The sequence below is a fragment of the Pan troglodytes genome, chromosome 1, assembly GCF_028858775.2.
Source record: "Pan troglodytes isolate AG18354 chromosome 1, NHGRI_mPanTro3-v2.0_pri, whole genome shotgun sequence".
Lineage (NCBI taxonomy): Eukaryota > Metazoa > Chordata > Mammalia > Primates > Hominidae > Pan > Pan troglodytes.
The window spans coordinates 73,150,740-73,170,062 of record NC_072398.2 but is presented as its reverse complement, the minus strand read 5'-3'; the positions used below and the strand labels follow the sequence as shown (position 1 = coordinate 73,170,062).

Sequence of the window (19,323 nt, the reverse complement as noted above, 5' to 3'; positions counted from 1 at the left end):
CGGATGTTTAGACAATGGAGAAAAAGCATGCACAGTTAAATAAACACTCGAAGTCACTATACTGTCTACCATCACATACCAAGGGGAGGTGGGGAAAGGGAGGGAGAAAGAGGCATTCCACTTCTGTCATAAAGATTTGTTACAATGCAATTAGATAACTAGAAGGGAGTAGATGCTGGAAGATAAGAACACCTCCCAGAGATTAACACACTGGGAAGACCGCTTTTGGCTTCCACTTGTGGCTCCATAGATATGATCAATATCGGGGTTTTTCTTGACAAACAATCTCATCTCTTGCCTGCAATCTCAATTCCCTTTCCCTTCTTCAGTCTTGTTGCCTGCATATAAGAAGACTAGTAGAGGTGATGCTGGTTCAGCCCCTGCCACCTAAGTCCTACTCTCCAGTGAGAGAATGCACTGGACATGTGGTAGGAAAGGGGATATTTCAGAAATCTTAATTTGAGCATTTTCCTAAACTAGCTTTTCATTGAACCTGCGATGATGGCTGATATGTTTTGGCTGTGTCTCCACCCAAATATCAACTTGAATTGTATTTCCCAGAATTCCCACATGTTGTGGGTGGGACCCAGGGGGAGGTAATTGAATTATGGGGGCCGGTCTTTTCCATCCTATTCTTATGGTAGTGAATAAGTCTCATGAGATCTGATGGGTTTATCAGCGGTTTCCGCTTTTGCTTTTCTCATTTTTCTCTTGCTGCCTCAATGTAAGAAGTGCCTTTTGCCTCCCGCCATGATTCTGAGGCCTCCCCAGCCATGTGGAACTGTAAGTCCAATTAAACCTCTTTTTCTTCCCAGTCTCAGGTGTGTCTTTATCGGCAGCATGAAAAGAGGCTAATACAATGGCCTATGGTGGGTCAGCTCACACAGAAATAGGCGGATGCTATGTTCAAACAGCATAAGGAATAAAGCCATTTTATACGCCTGTTTGAAGGGAATAAAAATGTTTTGTCCCCAAACATACTTCTTTGACATATTTTGACATGGTTGTTCAGAGAACTTGCAAAGAGAAGTAGTCCTGCAAAGCTGTCTTGTGTAGGGGAGATTTGCATCTGTATAGAGTCTGTATTGATGCAGCAGGCTTTCTCTGAGGCCCTCCCTTGTCTGGATGTAGGAAAGGTTAACTGAGAGTCTGACACCTTTAAAGGTCTGGAAAAAACATTTACCATCTACTCTGTCTGAGGGCAGCTACCTATGAGGTTCATTCATCTACAGAGCAAGACCACCTTTGCTAGTCAGGCCTCCTCTTCTTCCCCTCCTATACCCTGTCTTACCACCATAGTCAGATTTACCATTGTCGTCATCTGTTTGTATCACTATAAAGGAATACATAAGACTCAGTCATTTATAAAGAAAAAAAAAGTGTATCTGGCCTTTTACCTCATTGCACTCCTGAGAGCAAGATGGGTCACCAGCAGCTGTACTGGAGCCACCCGCGAAAATTCGGCCAGGGTTCTCGCTCTTGTCGCGTCTGTTCAAACCGGCAGGGTCTGATCCAGAAATATGGCCTCAATATGTGCCCCCAGTGTTTCCGTCAGTACGCGAAGGATATCGGTTTCATTAAATTGGACTAAATGATCTTCCTTCAAAGGATCATCCAAGGCATCTACTCAATGAAAAGCCATGATAGTTCTTTGTACATAAAATAAACATCTGAAAACAACAACAACAACAACAACAAAAAAGTGTATCTGGCTCTCAACTCGGCTGGCTGGGAAGAGTGTGTCTGGTGCCTGGTGAAAACCTCAGGCTGCTTCCATTCATGGTGGAAGATAAAGGAGAGCCGGCATGTGCAGAGATCACATGGCAAGAGAGAAAGCAAGAGAGGGGAGGTGCCAGGTTATTTTTAACAACTGGCTCTCATGGAAACTATTAGAGCAAGGATTCACTTATTACCATGAGAAAGACACCAAGCTATTCCTGAGGAATCTCTACCCCCATGACAAACACCTCCCATTAGGCCCTAATCCCAAGGTTGGGTATCAAATTTCAACATGCGGGTTTGGGGGACAAACATCCAAATATAGCAACCACCATAACCTGTTTTGGGCCAGGCTGCAAGCCCCTATTCTTTCTGTAACCTCAGTATGGTATATAAGCTTCTGAACCCTATTGGGAGGTTGGGGCAATCACTCTGTGGTTCTCTCCTCTGCTTGTTAATAGATTTGTATGCCATTTCTCCTATTCATCTGCCTTCTTGTCAGCTGATTTTAAGCGACCCTTCACAGGGCAAAGGGGAAGTTTTCCCTTGGCCCCTATAGTTTGGGCACTGTGAGCAGGATACCAAAACTCTGCTCTTCTGGAAGCCACAGACAAGAAAACTCAGGATCAGACATGCCAGCAGAAGGGTAAGAAATTTCTACCAGCTAAGCTCCTTGCCTCTCTCTCTGTGTAGTCTGGTCAAATGGATGGTAAAAATCACTGTTTCTTTTGCCCCTTTAAAATCTTGACCAATGGGAGAAAAGGATTTGTGTGACTAGTCTTTGGTGTAGTGACTCTGGTGTACCTTTTGGTATAAATATTCATATTGTTGAATCCTTTTTCTCCCCAAAACGGTATTTTTCTTTGTCTTTTTGTATTGCCTATCATAAAGTGGGGTACCATATGGTAGAACACAAACCTAAAACCCTCATATGTCTGTTGTTCAGGCCAGCCCTGTGGATTGACCAGTTTTGCAGTTCTGACCAGACTGGCATTTATTTAGACAAACTGCTGTGAGTCTTTGATATAAAAACCAGATGAGGTTCCATTCTTATCTTGTTTTATGTCCTTGAGAGCTTGGCTTGTGAACAAGTGGGAGCATTGTTTCTTGGTCTCTGCCATCATGGCAGAGGGAGGGATATAGTTTTTGGTTCAAATTGGTGGCCAGCCTAAAAAAATTTGGAACCCTGAGACATATCAGCACACCCAATTTTTTTTTTTTTTTGAGATGGAGTCTCGCTCTCTCACCCAGGCTGGAGTGCAGTGGCTTGATCTCAGCTCACTGCAACCTCCACCTCCCGGGTTCAAGCAATTCTCTGCCTCAAGCAATTCTCTGCCTCAGCCTCCCAAGTAGCTAGGATTAGAGGTGCCTGCCACCCACGCCCAGCTAATTTTTGTATTTTTAGTGGAGACAGGGTTTCACCATGTTGGCCAGGCTGGTCTTGAACTCCTGACCTCGTGATCCACCCACCTCAGCCTCCCAAAGTGCTGGGATTATAGGCGTGAGCCACCGCGCCCTGCCAGCACACACTTTTTGTTCTGAACATGTCAAACTCTCAGGGGGATTTGTCTTAATAGAAGGTCCCATTCACAAGGAGCTTTTGTTATCTCAACCCTTGCTGTCCCTGGGAAAGTCCAATCCTAGGAGGGCATAGCCAATGTCACAGATTAATGTGTCTGTGACTGGCAGCCTCCCACAAATATGTGGGATAGTGGAGGCACTGTACACACAAACACCATCCTTAACCACATGTGGTAACAAGAGTCTTTTAGTATTTTAGCCTATTCCTGGGAGTAGATTTTGGGGGATAATTGAAACCATCTCTTCTATGCCCTCTCCAGAAAACTAAAAACTTGTTCTAAACCTGGTAAATTACCCCCTGGGCTTTCGATAAAAAGACTTATTGAATTAAGTTGCTATTGAAATAAGTACACCATTGGAAATTCTCAACGTCAGTGGCCAAATGATGGATTTGTTAAATTGGAAAGACCCCTAAATTAAAAAAAGATTTTAGACTCTCATTCTAAACAATTGTCTTGTTTGTATTTATGAGATCAAATTTTTTAATATCATATAAAATAGATTCAGATTTGTTTATTCACAAAACAATAGACTCTACAACCACTGAAGACTTTGCATGAAAATGTCTCATGTTAAGTCAACCTTTAGACACAAAATGTCAATAATTGAAAATATTCAATTATGTAAAAAGGTCCATAGACTATGGTTGGCGGAGAAATGGTCATATTTTTTAAAAGACACATAATAATGTCGTGGATAGCCTTAAAAATTCTCTTGACAAAATTGAAGAGCAAAAATCTGACTTAAAATAAAGTTAAAATCCCTTGTATTTTAATGACAGCCACTCCACCTTGTTGTCTAGTTAAAATTCCATGCTTCACCACTTTGGCCTGGGTTTGCTTCTCAGTCAGGAAACCAGTCCCTTTTGGTTTGATATTTGTGTCACTTTTCACTTTTTAGGATTATTGATTCTTTTCCCCTTTTAAACAGCTTTTGATTTCCTGTCTCCTTCTGTCTGTGGGGGCATACGAGTCTTTTTGGGTCTTTATGTGTTCACAGTCAGCTGAGAAGCTGAGATCCTAGAGAATATGGCCAGACAGATGTGGGTTGTACTCCATTTGCAGCTAGTGAAAGTTTCCTTTCTTTAACTGTCTTTGGGGTGGTTCTAGATCTTGTGAGGACTGCTTTACATCTCTTTAGAGAGGCCTCATGCATCTTTGACTAAGTCATAACCTTGGTCAAGACTTTGATTTTGGTAAGTCACTTGGGAGATCAACTTTGGTAAAAAGTGCAAAAGCCAGGAATATCAGCTGTGTGTCGCAGCTAACATCTGAAAATCAGAGATTTTAGAAGATATCTCTATGGTCAGAAGTTTAATTAAAAGCTGATATTTAAGTGGCAAATATATTTTTTAGAAGTGTTTTTGCTTTTTCTCTTTTGGATTTTGTTTCTGAGAAGTTATTTTCAGTCAACTGAAACCCATTTTAAATTAGGTTTAGTTCTCATTTGCTTCCATTCATATTGGTATGATTTTTGTTAAAATGAACAAACAAACCCCAAAACCAAAAACATGTAAACTTCATTGGCCTTTTAAAAAGCTCAAAATCTCCCCCAAATTGGCTCCTCTAAGACTTGTTCTTCCATTTATTTCCACTTGTATTACTTTTCCTTTTTTCTATCTTTGACCACATTAAGAAAAATCTGAGAGACTTCTAGCAACCCTGAGACTCCTTGAGAAACACAGCAAAAACACCACACATCCTCTTTTGGAGGTCTTCTGTTTTCCTCCTGGAGTCCCTAAAGTCCTGGGCCGGTTTTTGTCAGGTCTAAAGCTCTACCCTCTTTTGTATTAAATTCCTTGATCTCTTTCATTTTGGTGGTGGTGGTGGTGGTGGTGGTGGTTGAGGGGGTGGTTACAAGGAATTACATTGTACTGTAAAAGAAAACTTGACCTTTGTGTGTATGGTGACTGACTAGTCACTGGTGAGAACCATAGTTTTGGAGGTGGCTGACAGCAGTTGCTGTAAATGGTTATTTCTACAGGGGGCTACTTATTTCTTTGTGAATTTAGATAAAAAGGGTACAGTTTAAACACTTAGAGGCTGTGGAAACACTTGCTACTGAGGGATAAGATTCCCATGAGAGACAGGCTGATCACAGAGTGGGCTGATTAACATGAGGTCACCCAGCAGCCTTACAGAAATGTCCTTACAGTAAGGTATACTCTGAAAGCAATACACTCTCCAGTCCCATGACATTTCCTTCTATTTAGGGTGCCAAACAACAGTGTAAAAATCGGACCCTTGAAGTTTTGGGTGTCTGCCTTCCAGTTGCACCTGCTTTCCACATATTTAGGTATTAGGCTCTGTCTTAGCCATTTATGTTGCTATAAAGGAATATCTGAGGCTGGGTAAATTTGTTAAGAAAATAGGTTTATTTGGCTTACCATTCTGGAGGCTGCACATGAAGCATGGATCTACTGTCTGCTTCTGATGATGGCTGTAGTAGTCAGGGTTCTCTAGAGGGACAGAACTTATAGGATAGATGTATATAGGAAGGAGAGTTTATTAAGGAGTATTGACTCACACAATCACAAGGTGAAGTCCCACAATAGGCCATCTGCAAGTTGAGGAGCAAGGAAGCCAGTTCAAGTCCCAAAATCTGAAAAGCAGGGAAGCCAACAGTGCAGCCTTCAGTCTGTGGCCGAAGTCCAGAGAGCCCCTGGCAAACCACTGGTGTAAGTCCAAGAGTCCAAAAGCTGAAGAACTTGGAGTCCGATGTTCAAGGGCAGGAAGTATCCACCATGGGAGAGTGATGAAGGCTGGAAGACTCAGCAAGTCAAGTCCTTCCACGTTCTTCTGCCTGCTTTTATTCTAGCCACATTGGTAGCTGATTACATGGTGCCCACTCAGATTGAGGGTGGGGTGGCCTCTCTCAGTTCACTGACTCAAATGTTAATCTCCTTTGGCAACACCCTCACAGACACACTCAGGAACAATACTTTGCATCCTTCAATTCCCATCAAGTTGACACTCAATATGAACCATCACAATGGCTTTAGGCTGATTCCACTCATAGTAAAAAAGGAAAGGTAGGCGGGGTGTGGTGGCTTACACCTGTGATCCCAGCACTTCAGCAGGCCAAGCCAGGCGGATCACCTGAGTTCAGGAGTTCGAGATCAGCCTGGTCAACATGGTGAAACCCCTATCTCTACTAAAAATACAAAAATTAGCCAGGTGGGGTGGCACGCAGCTGTAATCCCAGCTACTTGGGAGGCTGAGGCAGGAGAATTGCTTGAACCTGGGAGGCAGAGGTTGTAGTGAGCCAAGATCGTGCAACTGCATGCCTGGGTGACAGAGCAAGACTCTGTCTCAAAAAAAAAGAAAAAAGAAAAAAGAAAAAAAAAAGAAAAAGAAAAGGAAGGGAGCTGGCATGTACAGAGCTCACATGGTGACAGAGCTGAAGCAAGAGAGAGGAGAAGGTGCCAGACTCTTTTCAACAACCAGTTCTCACAGGAACAAAGGGTTAGAGAACTCATTTACTTCCATGAGAATGGTACCAAGCCATCCATGAGGGATTTACCTCCACAATCCACACACTTGCCATCAGGCCCCACCTCCAATGTTAGAAATCAAATTTCAACATGAGACTTCGTGGGGATAAACAAACCACAGCAGTCCCTGAAAACTACATATGCTTTTTTCACTCTGTTTGTTATTGGGTTCTGCCCTGAGCTCAGTGGCCTAGTTGGAAAATGAAGACTAAATTTAAAACTAACTGATAAATAAAATTGGTTTCCTTGTAAAATCTTATGGTAAATTCTTATGATTTATTTTTATTCCTATGATTTTACCTTGATACCCATTTTTAATCTTCCTTTAATATACCCAAACTTCTTTAAAGAGCTTAAATGCTCTCTGTGTTTTAATATGTAAATTTGCTACCTTGTTTACTCCAAAATGTGATAAGGGCTTCTAGCCATGTGGAACAAACTTTAACCCATTCCATTTACAGAGGCAAAATTTAACTATCCTTTTAAACTAGTGAGTTTTACCTGTTTCATGGCTAAAATTTTTAAACGAAAGCTACAAAATCTATATTTGTGTATTTTTCTGTGCACATATGTACATGTCTGTGTTTGCATATTGTGTACATGGTACCAGATTGACATAAATTAATAAGTACTCATAACGTAAGTATGTCCAAATACTTTCAAGTTAATGTGATTTTAGAAATCTTTAATAAATAAAGCTAGTTTAAAAATTATTAGTAAAATAAAATAAAAACATCTTCAAAATTTAATTCAGACATGTTTGCCTGGGTCTGTTCGTCAGACTGGTTTATATTGTCTCTAGTTGATGTTTTAGGGTCATAAAACTCTTATTTCTGTAATATTAATACTAGCTTAATTTGTCTCTGAACTTATGTCTTGGTTTTGAGTATTTAGATTCTGGAGTCTAGACAAGTGGCCATGATGAGGACTGGGGACACATGTGTGTTCACAGTGCCTGGGCCCTATTCTCCCTGGTCCAGCTGTTTCCAGGCTATGCTAATAGGGGTCAGATCCTCCAGATACTGTCTTCACAGTCCTGTTCTCTGTACTTGGCTCTGCACCTGACACATAACAATCACAGTTACTTACTTCCCAGGTTTTCCATTAAAAATCAGGGTTATTAAGAGCTAAAATTGTAATTAATATATTATTGAAACTACTAAATATTTTAAAATTCTATACACAAAGTATAGATATAAGAAAAGTAAAATCTTTTTAATAAAACATTACAAAAAGACATCAACATATGGATTTTGTTAAAGAGAAAGTAATTTTTTCTAGTGTAAAGGTTTTTAAAAAGTTGTTTTAAATTTAAAATACAGTTGAAATGAAATAAAATATTTTATAAAATCTTATTTACAGAATCTTATTTTGTGTTGTCAAAACTAAAATTAGATGTTTATAAAGTTTTCTTAAAATTAACTTTAATATTAAGGATACATAAAAAGGATAAAATTTGTTCTTTTCAACAAAATTTTTATGTCATATTAATAATAGATAATAAAATATTTTTGTTCACCTTTTAAATAAACTACAACCCCTCCCCCACCCCAAAACTAGGAGCACATTTTCTTATGCTGTCTTTATGAAATCTTTTAATTATTTGGAAAACTGCCCCATCAAAGGAGTAAAGGTTTTGCTTTGCAAATCTTTAAGGTTGGTGTGGTGGATCCCACCTAATGCCAGCACTTTGGGAGGCCGAGGCAGGTGGATTGCTTGAGGCCAGGAGTTTGAGACCAGCCTGGGCAACATGGAGAGGCCCTGTCTCTATAAATAATACAAAAATTAGCCAGGTGTGGTGGCATGTACCTGTAGTCCCAGCTGTTTGGGAGGCTGAGGTGCAGTGAGCCATGATCATGCCACTGCACTCAGCTGGGCAATAGAGTGAGACCCTGTCTCATAAAAACAACAACAAAAAAAAGTTTAAAAGAATTGATCAAGATAGGATCAACATAACTGTAAAATAGTAGTTATTTAGCCAAAGCAATAATTTAAAAATTTATTTTCTTTCTTTTTTCTTTGAGTCAGAGTCTTGCTCTGTCACCCAGGCTGGAGTGCACCCAGGCATGATCACAGCTCACTGCAGCCTCGATCTCCTTGGGCTCAAGTGATTCTCCAGCCTCAGCCTCCTGAGTAGCTGGGTCTACAAGGGTGGACCACGATACCTGGCTAATTTTTGTATTTTTTGTAGAGACAGAGTTTTGCCACATTGCACAGGCTGGTTTCAAACACCAAATCTGCCTGGTTGGTCTCCCAAAGTGGTGGGATTACAGACATGAGCCACCGTGCCTGGCCAAACCTTTCTTTTTTAATATCAAGTGTTTCAAACCATTGATATTTGACAAACTTCCCAAAATTAATTCTAACATGTCCTTTTGAACTCAAGTTAACTTTTAGACATTCCAAAAAAAAAAAAAAAAAAGCCCCTGGAAGTCCAACAGAGACATGTTAGTCTTATTTGGTATGTAAAAGTCATACAGGAAGTATTGTTAATAAGAAATAGTGTTTAACAATCTCTGAGTTATAGTTGTATAAGTGTGTTAATATGTGTTCCAAAATTGTGTTAGATTCCAAAAATTTTGATATATCTTGTTATATGTTATCAGTCATAGTTATGATTATCCTGTTAAATTGTTGTTTGCTACAGAAATAACAAATTTCCGTGTCAATTGTATCTTTAATGATGGCTATTCTAAATTTTGGTTATTCACAACTATTGTTTCACTCTGTTTCTTCACAAAAATGCAGTTTATAATCAGCTACTATTCAAACATTGTGCTTCTTCAAGTAAATTCATGGATATGAAAGTGACAGATACTCTGAAATAATGACCTCTGCTTATGACTGTGAGATCATATAATTGGATCGGGTAAAAATTCTAAAACCTTCAAAGAGAAAAACTGGACTCATAAAATGCTAACCTAACATCAAGCAGAAGAATTAATTACATGAAACTGAACTAATGCAAGGCAAATGATTTTAAAGTTTTCACTTTAAAACATTACTGGTTCTTGCCAGGTGCAGTGGCTCACGCCTATAATCCCAGCACTTTGGGAGGCCAAGGCAGGCAGATCACCTGAGGTCAGGAGTTTGAGACCAGCCTGACCAACATGGAGAAACCCTGTCTCTGCTAAAAATACAAACTTAGCCAGGTGTGGTGGTGCATGCCTGTTATCCCAGCTACTCGGGAGGCTGAGGCAGGAGAATCACTTTAACCCGGGAGGCGGAGGTTGTGGTGAGCCAAGGTTGCTCCATTGCACTCTAGCCTGGACAACAAGAGTGAAATTCCGTCTTAAAAAAAAAAAAAAAAAAAAATTGTTCTTTTTATGTTATTTTCTAGTCAAGAAATTTTTTTCCCTCTTATATTGCTTACAGCAATTGAGTAAAGTTAACTTTTGTGAACAAAATTGAAACATTTACCTTTCTCTCTACCCAATTCCTCCAGAATGCAGAAACTATTTGTGAGTATTTTTATTTTATGGCAATAGATTTATTTGTGTAAGTTTAATAAGAATCTATTTTCTTCAGTGACAGGACACAATTAGAGACACTGGTTATTTTACCAAGGCTTTGACTGGAATGTCACATTTTAAATGTGACCAGACTGCTTTGAGGAATTGAGGATGACTTTAAAGCCAATAGACTAAAAAAGAGTGGCCTACTATCTTTTTTTTTTTTTTTTTGAGACAGAGTTTTGCCCCATCACCCAGGCTGGAGTGCAATGGCACAATCTCGGCTCGCTGCAACCTCTGCCTCCCGGGTTCAAGTGATTCTCCTGCCTCAACCTCCCAAGTAGCTGGGACTACAGGTGCTGGCCACCACTCCTGGCTAATTTTTGTGTTTTTAGTAGAGATGGGGTTTCACCATATTGGCCAGGCTGGTCTTGAACTCCTGACCTTGTGATCTGCCTGCCTTGGCTTCCCAAAGTGCTGGGATTATAGGCACGAGCCACCGTGTCCAGTCATCTTTTTTTTTTTTTTTTTTTTTAAGTTCTGGGGTACATGTGCAGGATGTGCAGGTTTGTTACATAGGTAAACATGTGCCATGCTGATTTGCTGCACCTATCAACCCATCACCAAGGTATTAAGCCCAGCATGCAGCAGCTCCTTTCACTAATGCCCTCCCATTCCTGCCCTCCCCCAACAGGCCCCTCCCTGTGTCCATGTGTTCTCATTGTTTAGCTCTCATTTATAAGTGAGAACATGTTTCTGCATTAGTTTGCTGAGGATAATGGCTTCCAGCTTCATCCATGTTCCTGCAAAGGACATGATCTTGTTCTTTTTTATAACTGCATAGTATGCCATGATGTATAGGTACCACATTTTCTTTATCTAAAGACTAACCTACTATCTTGCCTCAACTGTTCCCTTTCAAGGTTCCTAACCTTGTGATAAGAAAAAAATGTCACTTTTTGACAGGTACAGGAACTTCAAGATATTTTAGGAACAAAAAAAAAAAAAGAAAAAAGAAAGAAAGAAAGAAAGAAATTAATTCACCAAATCTGTACAAGTATTACAAACTTTGGCTTGGCTCCTAAACATTAAGAGCATTTTTAAAGTCTAATCTGAGATTCCTTATGAAAAAGTTCCAGCAAAACCAACTTGAAAAGACCCTATATGGCCAATCATTATTATTGCTGTACTTTATATAAATAATCAGGCTAAGTACAATATGACTAAAACTTATTTTGCAAATGTATTGGTTTCACTATGATTTATCTTTGGTACAAATGGGAGATTATAGAGAAAAAATATGTTTTAGAAGAAAACTATAGTACATGTGACATTAGATTCTAGCCCTGACCATTGTTTTTTAGTTATTATTTGTCTACAATTTGATCTAAATGCTAAATTCTTTCCTGGCTATAAGTCTCCAAACCGACATTTTCTAATTTTTCTCCTATTTTTCTGACTTGAAATCACTAAAAAATAAAACTGCTTTTCTTAATGCCCTACAAACTGAAGCTAGAAAACTTGATATAAACTTCCAGAGAAATCACCACAGCAACTTGCAATATAAACAGCCTTTGTGTCTGTTGATGCATGGACTACTTAAAAAGTTAACTAGAACACCTGATTCTATAGTATAGGAAAAAGTACAATGCCAGAAAATCCAGAACTTGAAACTCTAGAACTAGTTTATAGACAACTCTATGAATTAACTTTTTTCTTCTGTTTCCAATAAAATGTCTTTTATTAAAGATCTGTTTGCCTGTATCATATATAGAACCCTAGCTCATCTACGATACCACCTCTTGGAATGAGACACAGCAATTTAACTGAACTGACCTATTCTCAGGACTAAGAAATTAATTCAAGAAGATATGAGATGATCTATTTAAATTTGCTCTCTTCTGCTTATCCCAATTTGTTCCTCACCTCCTTTCCAATCTCTTATCTACCAGCCTCTAAAACAAATCTCTCTAAAGCTATCAAGTTGGTTCTTAACATGAGAAACTTTCTGAAAGAAAAATTTCAAAAGGTAGGGCAGGGTTGGGGGTGATGCTAAAGGAAATAAAAATCTTTTTTCCAAAATATATTTCTTTGACCTATTTTGAGATGGTTTTTCAGAGGACTTGAAACAGAAGTAGTCCTGCAAAACTGTCTTGTGTCGGGGAGATTCGCATCTGTATAGAATCTGCACTGATGCAGCAGGCTTTCTCTGAGGCCCTCCCTTGTCTGGATCTAGAAAGGATGAACTGAGAGTCTGACACCTTTTTTTTTTTTTTTTTGAGATGGAGTCTCACCCTGTCACCCAGGCTGGGATGCAATGGTGTGATCTCCACTCACTGCAACCTCTGCCTCCCGGGTTCAAACAATTCTCCTGCCTCAGCCTCCGGAGTAGCTGAGATTACAGGTGCCCGCCACCATGCCCAGATAGTTTCTGTATTTTTAGTAGAGACGGGGTTTCACCATGTTGGCCAGGCTGGTCTCCAATTTCTGATCCCGTGATCCACTCCCTGTGGCCTCCCAAAGTGCTGGGATTACAGGCATGAGCCACCAGCACCCGGCTGAGTGTCTGACACATTTAAAGGTCTGAAAGAAACATTTGTCATCTATTGTCTCTGAGGGCTGCTACCTGTGATGTCTCATCTACAGAGAAAGACCACCTTTGTTAGCCAGGCCTCCTCTTCTCCCAGTCTCAAACCCTGTCTTGCCACCATAACCCCCATACCTGTTGGCCCCTACATCTGTTGAAAATTCCAGAGAAATACCTAATATAGATGATGGGTTGATGGGTGTAGCAAACAACCATGGCCTGTGTATACCTATGTAACAAACCTGCACATCCTGCACATGTATTCCAGAATTTAGAGTATAATTAAACAAAAATTAAAAAAAGAAAAAAAGAAAATTCCAGAATAGCCATTTGACCTTCCTTTTTTTTTTTTTTTTTTTGGTAATTTTTATACTTTATACTTCTTTGTTCCCTATAATAAAAAATAAAAAAACTGAGGAGTGACTAGATTTTAATATGCATATGCTAATGCTGCCCTATATTCATGGAGTGCTTTTTAATTTCTAAGAGTGCCAGAAGCCTTTCCAGATATATTACTAAAACTGTTCCACAAAGCTTTGCAATTCAACAGCACAGAGCACCACATTCCATTTCTAGGAATAGAAGGCTGCCTTTCCCATGGGAACCATGGAGTGGAGCTCATGGGAGTCTCTCCTGGGACTCACCAAATGGAATTTGGGAAGGGGAAGTGAGGACTTCTAAAGTGTAAACACTGACTAGAGCAAGCTTGTCCAACCCATAACGTGCAAGCCACATGCAGCCCAGGACGGCTTTGAATGTGGCCCAACACAAATTTGTAAACTTTCTTAAAGCATTAAGATTTTTCTGCAATTTTTTTTTAAGTTCATCAGCTATCGTTAGTGTTAGTGTATTTTATGTGTGGCCCAAGACAATTCTTCTTCCAGTGTGGCCCAGGTAAGCCAAAAGACTGGACACCCCTGGACTAAAGTTTAGTCTCTAAACATTAAGAATATTTTAAAAAATGGCTACCTGTTAATAGTAGCTAATTTAGCAGAAAAGTAATTTATTAATTCTTTCAAAATTTAACCCCTCAAAATTAGCCAGTGCACAAACATTAGCTATAAGATATGAATACTTATAAGAGATTTGGTCATTCCAAAAAAGAATCAGGTTCCAAGTCTCCATACAAGTGCTACAAGCCTGAGAAACTGCCTTATATTCAGAAAAGAAATTTCAATAGCTCAGGGTGAAAGAACCAGAAAGGTGAGGGAGAAAAAGGGAAAGAAAAGGGGAAAAAATTAAAAGCCAGCCTTGTAAAATATCCTGTTTCCCCACATTCAACAGGCTATATCTTAAGCACAAATCTTTCAGAGTATTCAATGAAAATAATCTCAACCTCAGACCTCTAAATTATCTTTGTTATAGATACATTAATAGAACTGGGCCGGGCACAGTGGCTCACGCCTATAATCCCAGCACTTTGGGAGACCAAGGCAGGCAGATTGCATGAGACCAGGAGTTTGAGACCTGTCTGGCTACCATGGCAAAACACCATCTCTACTAAAAATATAAAAATTAGCTGGGCATGGTGGTGCACGCCTGTAATCCCAGCCACTTGGGAGGCTGGGGCATGAGAATTGCTTGAAGTTCTGCAAGAGGTGGAAGTTGCAGTGAGCTGAGATCATGCCAATACACTCCAGCCTGTGTGACAGAGGGAGACTCTGTCTCAAAAAAAAAAAAAAAAAAAAAAGAAAAAGAAAAGAGAAGCCAACACTGACAGATCACCCTCATGAGGTCAGGAGTTAGAGACCAGCCTGACCAACAGGGTGAAATCCCATCTCTTCTAAAAATACAAAAGTTAAGTAGGCGTGGTGGGTCATGCCTGTAATCTCAGCTACTTGGGAGGCATGAGAATCACTGAACCTGGGAGGCAGAAGTTGCATTGAGCTGATACTGTGCAACTGCACTCCAGCAGGGGCGATGGAATGAGACTGTCTAAAAAACAAAAACAAAGAAACTCTGAAAGTTCTGTCTCCAGAGCTTCATTTATTTGTTTGTTTGTTTGTTTGAGACAGGGTTTCACTTTGTTGTCCAGGCTGGAGTGCAGCGGCCTGATCATGGCTCACTGCAGCTTCACCTCCCAGGCTCAAGTGATCCTCCCACCTCAACCTCCCAAGTAGCTGGGACCACAGGAAGGCACCATCACACCAGGCTTTTTTTTTTTCCTCCTTTTTTTCTTTTTTAAATCTTACGTAGAGACAGGGTCTCACTTTGTTGCTCAGGCTGGTCTCAAACTCTTGGGCTCAAGCCATCCTCCCACCTCAGCTTCCTGAAGTGTTGGGATTATAGGCACAAACCACCCTGCCCAACATCACTGAGGTTTAACAGGAAAAGTGTTCCTTGGTTCTCTGAAAGCACACATACCAAGGTATAACAGTGCTGTGTACACTCCTGTGGAAATTGCATGCAAGCCAACAACAACAAACCTCTTAGTTGGGTGGTATGCCCTCTAAAATGGCCTTCCAGGCTCCTGTGCTCCACACCATTGTGGAAAGAGAATTGCATTCTGTGGACGTACTTTTATCCACTAGAATGAACGCAAACTCAGCAAAGTTTGGATTTTCATCTTTTTTTTTTTCTTTCTCCTGCTACTGCTGTCTAGTCAGCACCTAGAACAGGGGTCAGCAAATTGTGGCCTGCAAGCCAAATCCAGCTTGTGGATTTTTATTTTTTTTTATATGGCTCATGAGAGATAAATGTTTTTACATTTTTAAATGCTTGAAAAAAAATTTCTGTGACACATGACAACTCACACTTCAGTGGTTTTGTTAGCAGTGTGACATTGTGAAATACATATTTGGTCTTTGTCCCCTTTCCTGGAACACTCTTGGAATCTCCAAAGCGTTAAGTGTCTTTTTGTATGCTAATGAGTTGACTAATGACTGGATGGTAATTTCAGGATGGGGGCTGGTCACTGGAAAAACCAAGGCATGATTAGAAAGTTGGGACTTTCAGCCCCACCCATTCTGACATCTGGGGATGGGAGAGGGACTGAAGGTTGAGTTGATCACCAATGATTTCATCAATCATGCCTAGGTAATGAAGTTCCTATAAAAATATCTGAAAGATTGGGTTTGTGGAGCTTCTGGATAGCAGAATGCATCTATGCGACAGGAGGGGGTACACTCCAGCTCTACTGGGATGGAAGTGCAGGTGCTCAGGACCTTTCCAGACCTCATCCTATGTAGACCTTCATTTGGCTGCTCCTTTGTATCCTTCAAAATATCCCTTTTAATAAACTGGTAAACTTAAGTGTTTCCCTAGGTTCTGTGAGCTGCTCTAGAAAATTAAACCCAAAGAAGGGTTCATGGGAACCCTGATTTACAGTTTGTGAAAAGAACAGGTAAAACCACCCAGAGCTTGCAACTGACATTGGAGGTGTGGGTAGGGGGGAAGTCTTGTGGGACTGAGCCGTCACTTGTGGGATCTGATGCTATATTTTTTACAGGTGGTTAGACAGGCATGCGTGGAGCAGGAGAGGGCTATTCTCCCACCCACTAGGAATGTTGGGTGATGGTTCAACAATTATCACATTGCCTCTCTAAAAGTGATAAATTGGCAGCTGGGCACCAGGGATAGTTCACTTGTTGATGGTCCACATCTGTTGCACTGAAGTGTTAACTGAATGCAGACACCAGGGAGATGCAACTTCCCAGGCATGTGTATTAAGAGACAAAATGGCGGAGTATGACCTTCAGGGGGCACACCACTGGGAAGAGGAAGAGAGCCGCAGGCATGTGTACAACTTCCTAAACACACTGCGCATGCTCACCTCCCAAGGGTAAGGACACTGCATGGCGGCAGGCCAACCTAAGGGAAGAATCATGGGAAAGGGGCCAGCCTAAAAGCCCTAGAATCAAAGTTAAACACGGCACTTGATGTTGGTGCCTGCTTGGGTCTCTTCCAAGTGTATTTTCTTTGCTTTCCTGTTCTAAAGACTTTTTAAATAAACTTCCACTGCTGCTCTGAAACTTGCCTCGGTCTCTTTTCTTGCCTTATGCCTGTTGGTCAAATTCTTTCTCCTGAGGCGGCGAGAACTGAGGTTGTTGCAGAGCGGTACAAATTCACTGCCAGTAACTCGGATACCTTCCATCAGTAACATCTCCAGGTAGATAGTGTATGAACTGAATTGAATTAGAGGACACCCAGCCAGTGTCCATTGCAGAATTGACTGGTTGTTGAGAGTATAAAAAAAGCACTTTCTCCTCTCTATCCTCAGCCATACTCATTTGTTTACATTTTCTCTAGGGCTGCTTTCACATACTACAATAGCAGAGTTAAGTAGTTGTGATGACGACTTTCTGGCCCACAAAGCCTAAAATATTTACTATCTAGCTATTTACAGAAAAAATGTGCCGACTCCTATCCTGGAAAAGAGACTTAAGCACTAAAATTGATTTTTTTTTTTTTTTTTTGAGACGGAGTCTTGCTCTTTCGCCCAGGCCGGACTGCAGTGGCGCTATCTTGGCTCACTGCAAGCTCTGCCTCCCGGGTTCACGCCATTCTCCTGTCTCAGTCTCCTGAGTAGCTGGGACTACAGGCGCCCGCCACCACACCCGGCTAATTTTTTTTTTTTTTTTTTTGTATTTTTAGTGGAGACGAGGTTTCACCGTTAGCCAGATGGTCTCGATCTCCTGACCTCGTGATCGGCCTGCCTCGGCCTCCCAAAGTGCTGGGATTACAGGTGTGAGTCGCTGTGCCCGGCCTAAAATTGACTTTTTAATTAAAATTTTTTTGAACTTTTTTTTTGAGACAATCTCACTCTATTATCCAGGCTAAAGTGCAGTGGCATGATCTCAGCTCACTGAACCTCCGCCTTCCAGCCTGAAGCCATCCTCCCACCTCAGCCTTCCCGAAGTAGCTAGGATTACAGGTGTGCACCACCACCACATCCAGCTAATTTTTTGTATTTTTTGTGGAGATGGGATTCTGCCATGTTGCCCAGGCTGGTCTCAAACTCCTGAGCTCAGTCTGCCCGTCTCGACCTACCGAAGTACTGGTATCACAGGGGTGAGCCACCATGCCTGGCCCACTAAAATTTTTATTGAAGGAATGAAACCACCATATGCAAGTGGTTCAACAACTTTACTCATTCCTTCGGAATAACTGCTCATACCCATTACAAACTACTAGCTAAGGTATCAAAGAAGGGAGTGAACTGAATTATTAAGCTGCTTTTCCAATGAAGCTCACACAAACAATTTTCTAGGATAAATCATTCTTTCAGGGCCAGGTGTGGTGGCTCATGCCTGTAATCCCAACACTTTGGGAGGCCAAGGTGGGAGGAGTTTGAGACCAGCCTGGGCAATATAGGGAGAGCTCATCTCCACAAAAAATTAAAAGAATTAGCTGGGCATGATGGTGTGTGCCAGTAGTCCCAGCTACTCAGGAGGCTATGAAGGGAAGATTGCTTGAGCAAGGGAAGTTGAGGCTGCAGTGAGCTGTGACTGCACCACTGCACTCCAGCCTTGGCAAGAGAGTAAGACTCTGTCTCAAAAAAAAAAAAATTCTTTCAGCTGTTTACCAAAGGTGATTACTTCACACAATAATTAACGTCAACTGCTACCATGTTCGGGAACTTGAACTTAAAATTCATGAGAAATTCTACCTACTTCCAGCCTAAGACCTCTTTCAGAATTTAGGCACTAGGAAGTTTGACTCTAAAACTGAACAAATTTGTGATTTGTTCTTTGAAGTAACAAATTAAAATCATACATGAATGGAAAAAGTTCTTGATTCTCATATTGAGAAGCTGTAATGATCTCTGGGAAAAAGAATAAATAAATAACTACCAGCACTCAGATATCTGAGACTAAATCACCAAGAATGACTATGGACTTTGTACAGCATAATCTTAGAGATAAATATGAAGAGGTTTACCATCTTCTTCAGAACGACACAATTTCTTAATGACAAAGTTGGGATTGAAATGTAAATCTCTAAACTCTCTATTCTTTGTCCCTATTTTGACAACTGGAACAGATCACTGATTTATAATCTATACTTCTCCAGCTTTCACTCCCATTACTTTGTCTTCCACTTTGAGTATAATAATCCTCATACTTTAAAATTTAAAAAATTTTTGATAAACTTTTAATTTTGGAACAAGGTTTAGATGTACAGAAACATTGCAAAGGTAGGAGAGTTCCCATATACTTCACACTCCACTTCTTCTGTTAACATCTTATGTTGGTATGGTATGTGTGTTACAATCAATGAACCAATGTGGACACAATAATATCAAGTCCATACTTTATTCAGATTTGTTTTTATGTAATGTCTTTTTCTGCTTTAAAATCCCATCCAGTTATAGCACAGTAAAGTCTCCTTAGGCTCTTCATGGCTATGACAGATGCCCAGACTTTGTTTCTGATGACTTTTGACAAAACTGTCACTGAGCACTGATGAGGTATTGAAGAACTAATTTGTGGTATTTAGTATCAGGTACTATAGTATAGTGGTCCCCAACCTTTTTAGCACCAGGGACCAGT

General features: G+C 40.5%; 1 protein-coding gene across 1 annotated transcript; it reads left to right on the top strand.

Annotated features, from left to right (window-relative positions):
* The first annotated feature begins 1,395 nt into the window (after positions 1–1,395).
* On the top strand, positions 1,396–1,614 carry LOC107969333 (small ribosomal subunit protein uS14-like). The gene has a single exon (XM_054656001.1). It carries the CDS (start codon positions 1,421–1,423, stop codon positions 1,589–1,591), a length of 171 nt encoding a protein of 56 aa, XP_054511976.1. The 5' UTR covers positions 1,396–1,420; the 3' UTR covers positions 1,592–1,614.
* The last annotated feature ends 17,709 nt before the right edge of the window (positions 1,615–19,323 follow it).

Coding starts and splice junctions, on each gene's coding strand:
- LOC107969333 (XM_054656001.1), top strand. CDS start 1,421: ATGGGTCACCAGCAGCTGTACTGGAGCCACCCGCGAAAATTCGGCCAG.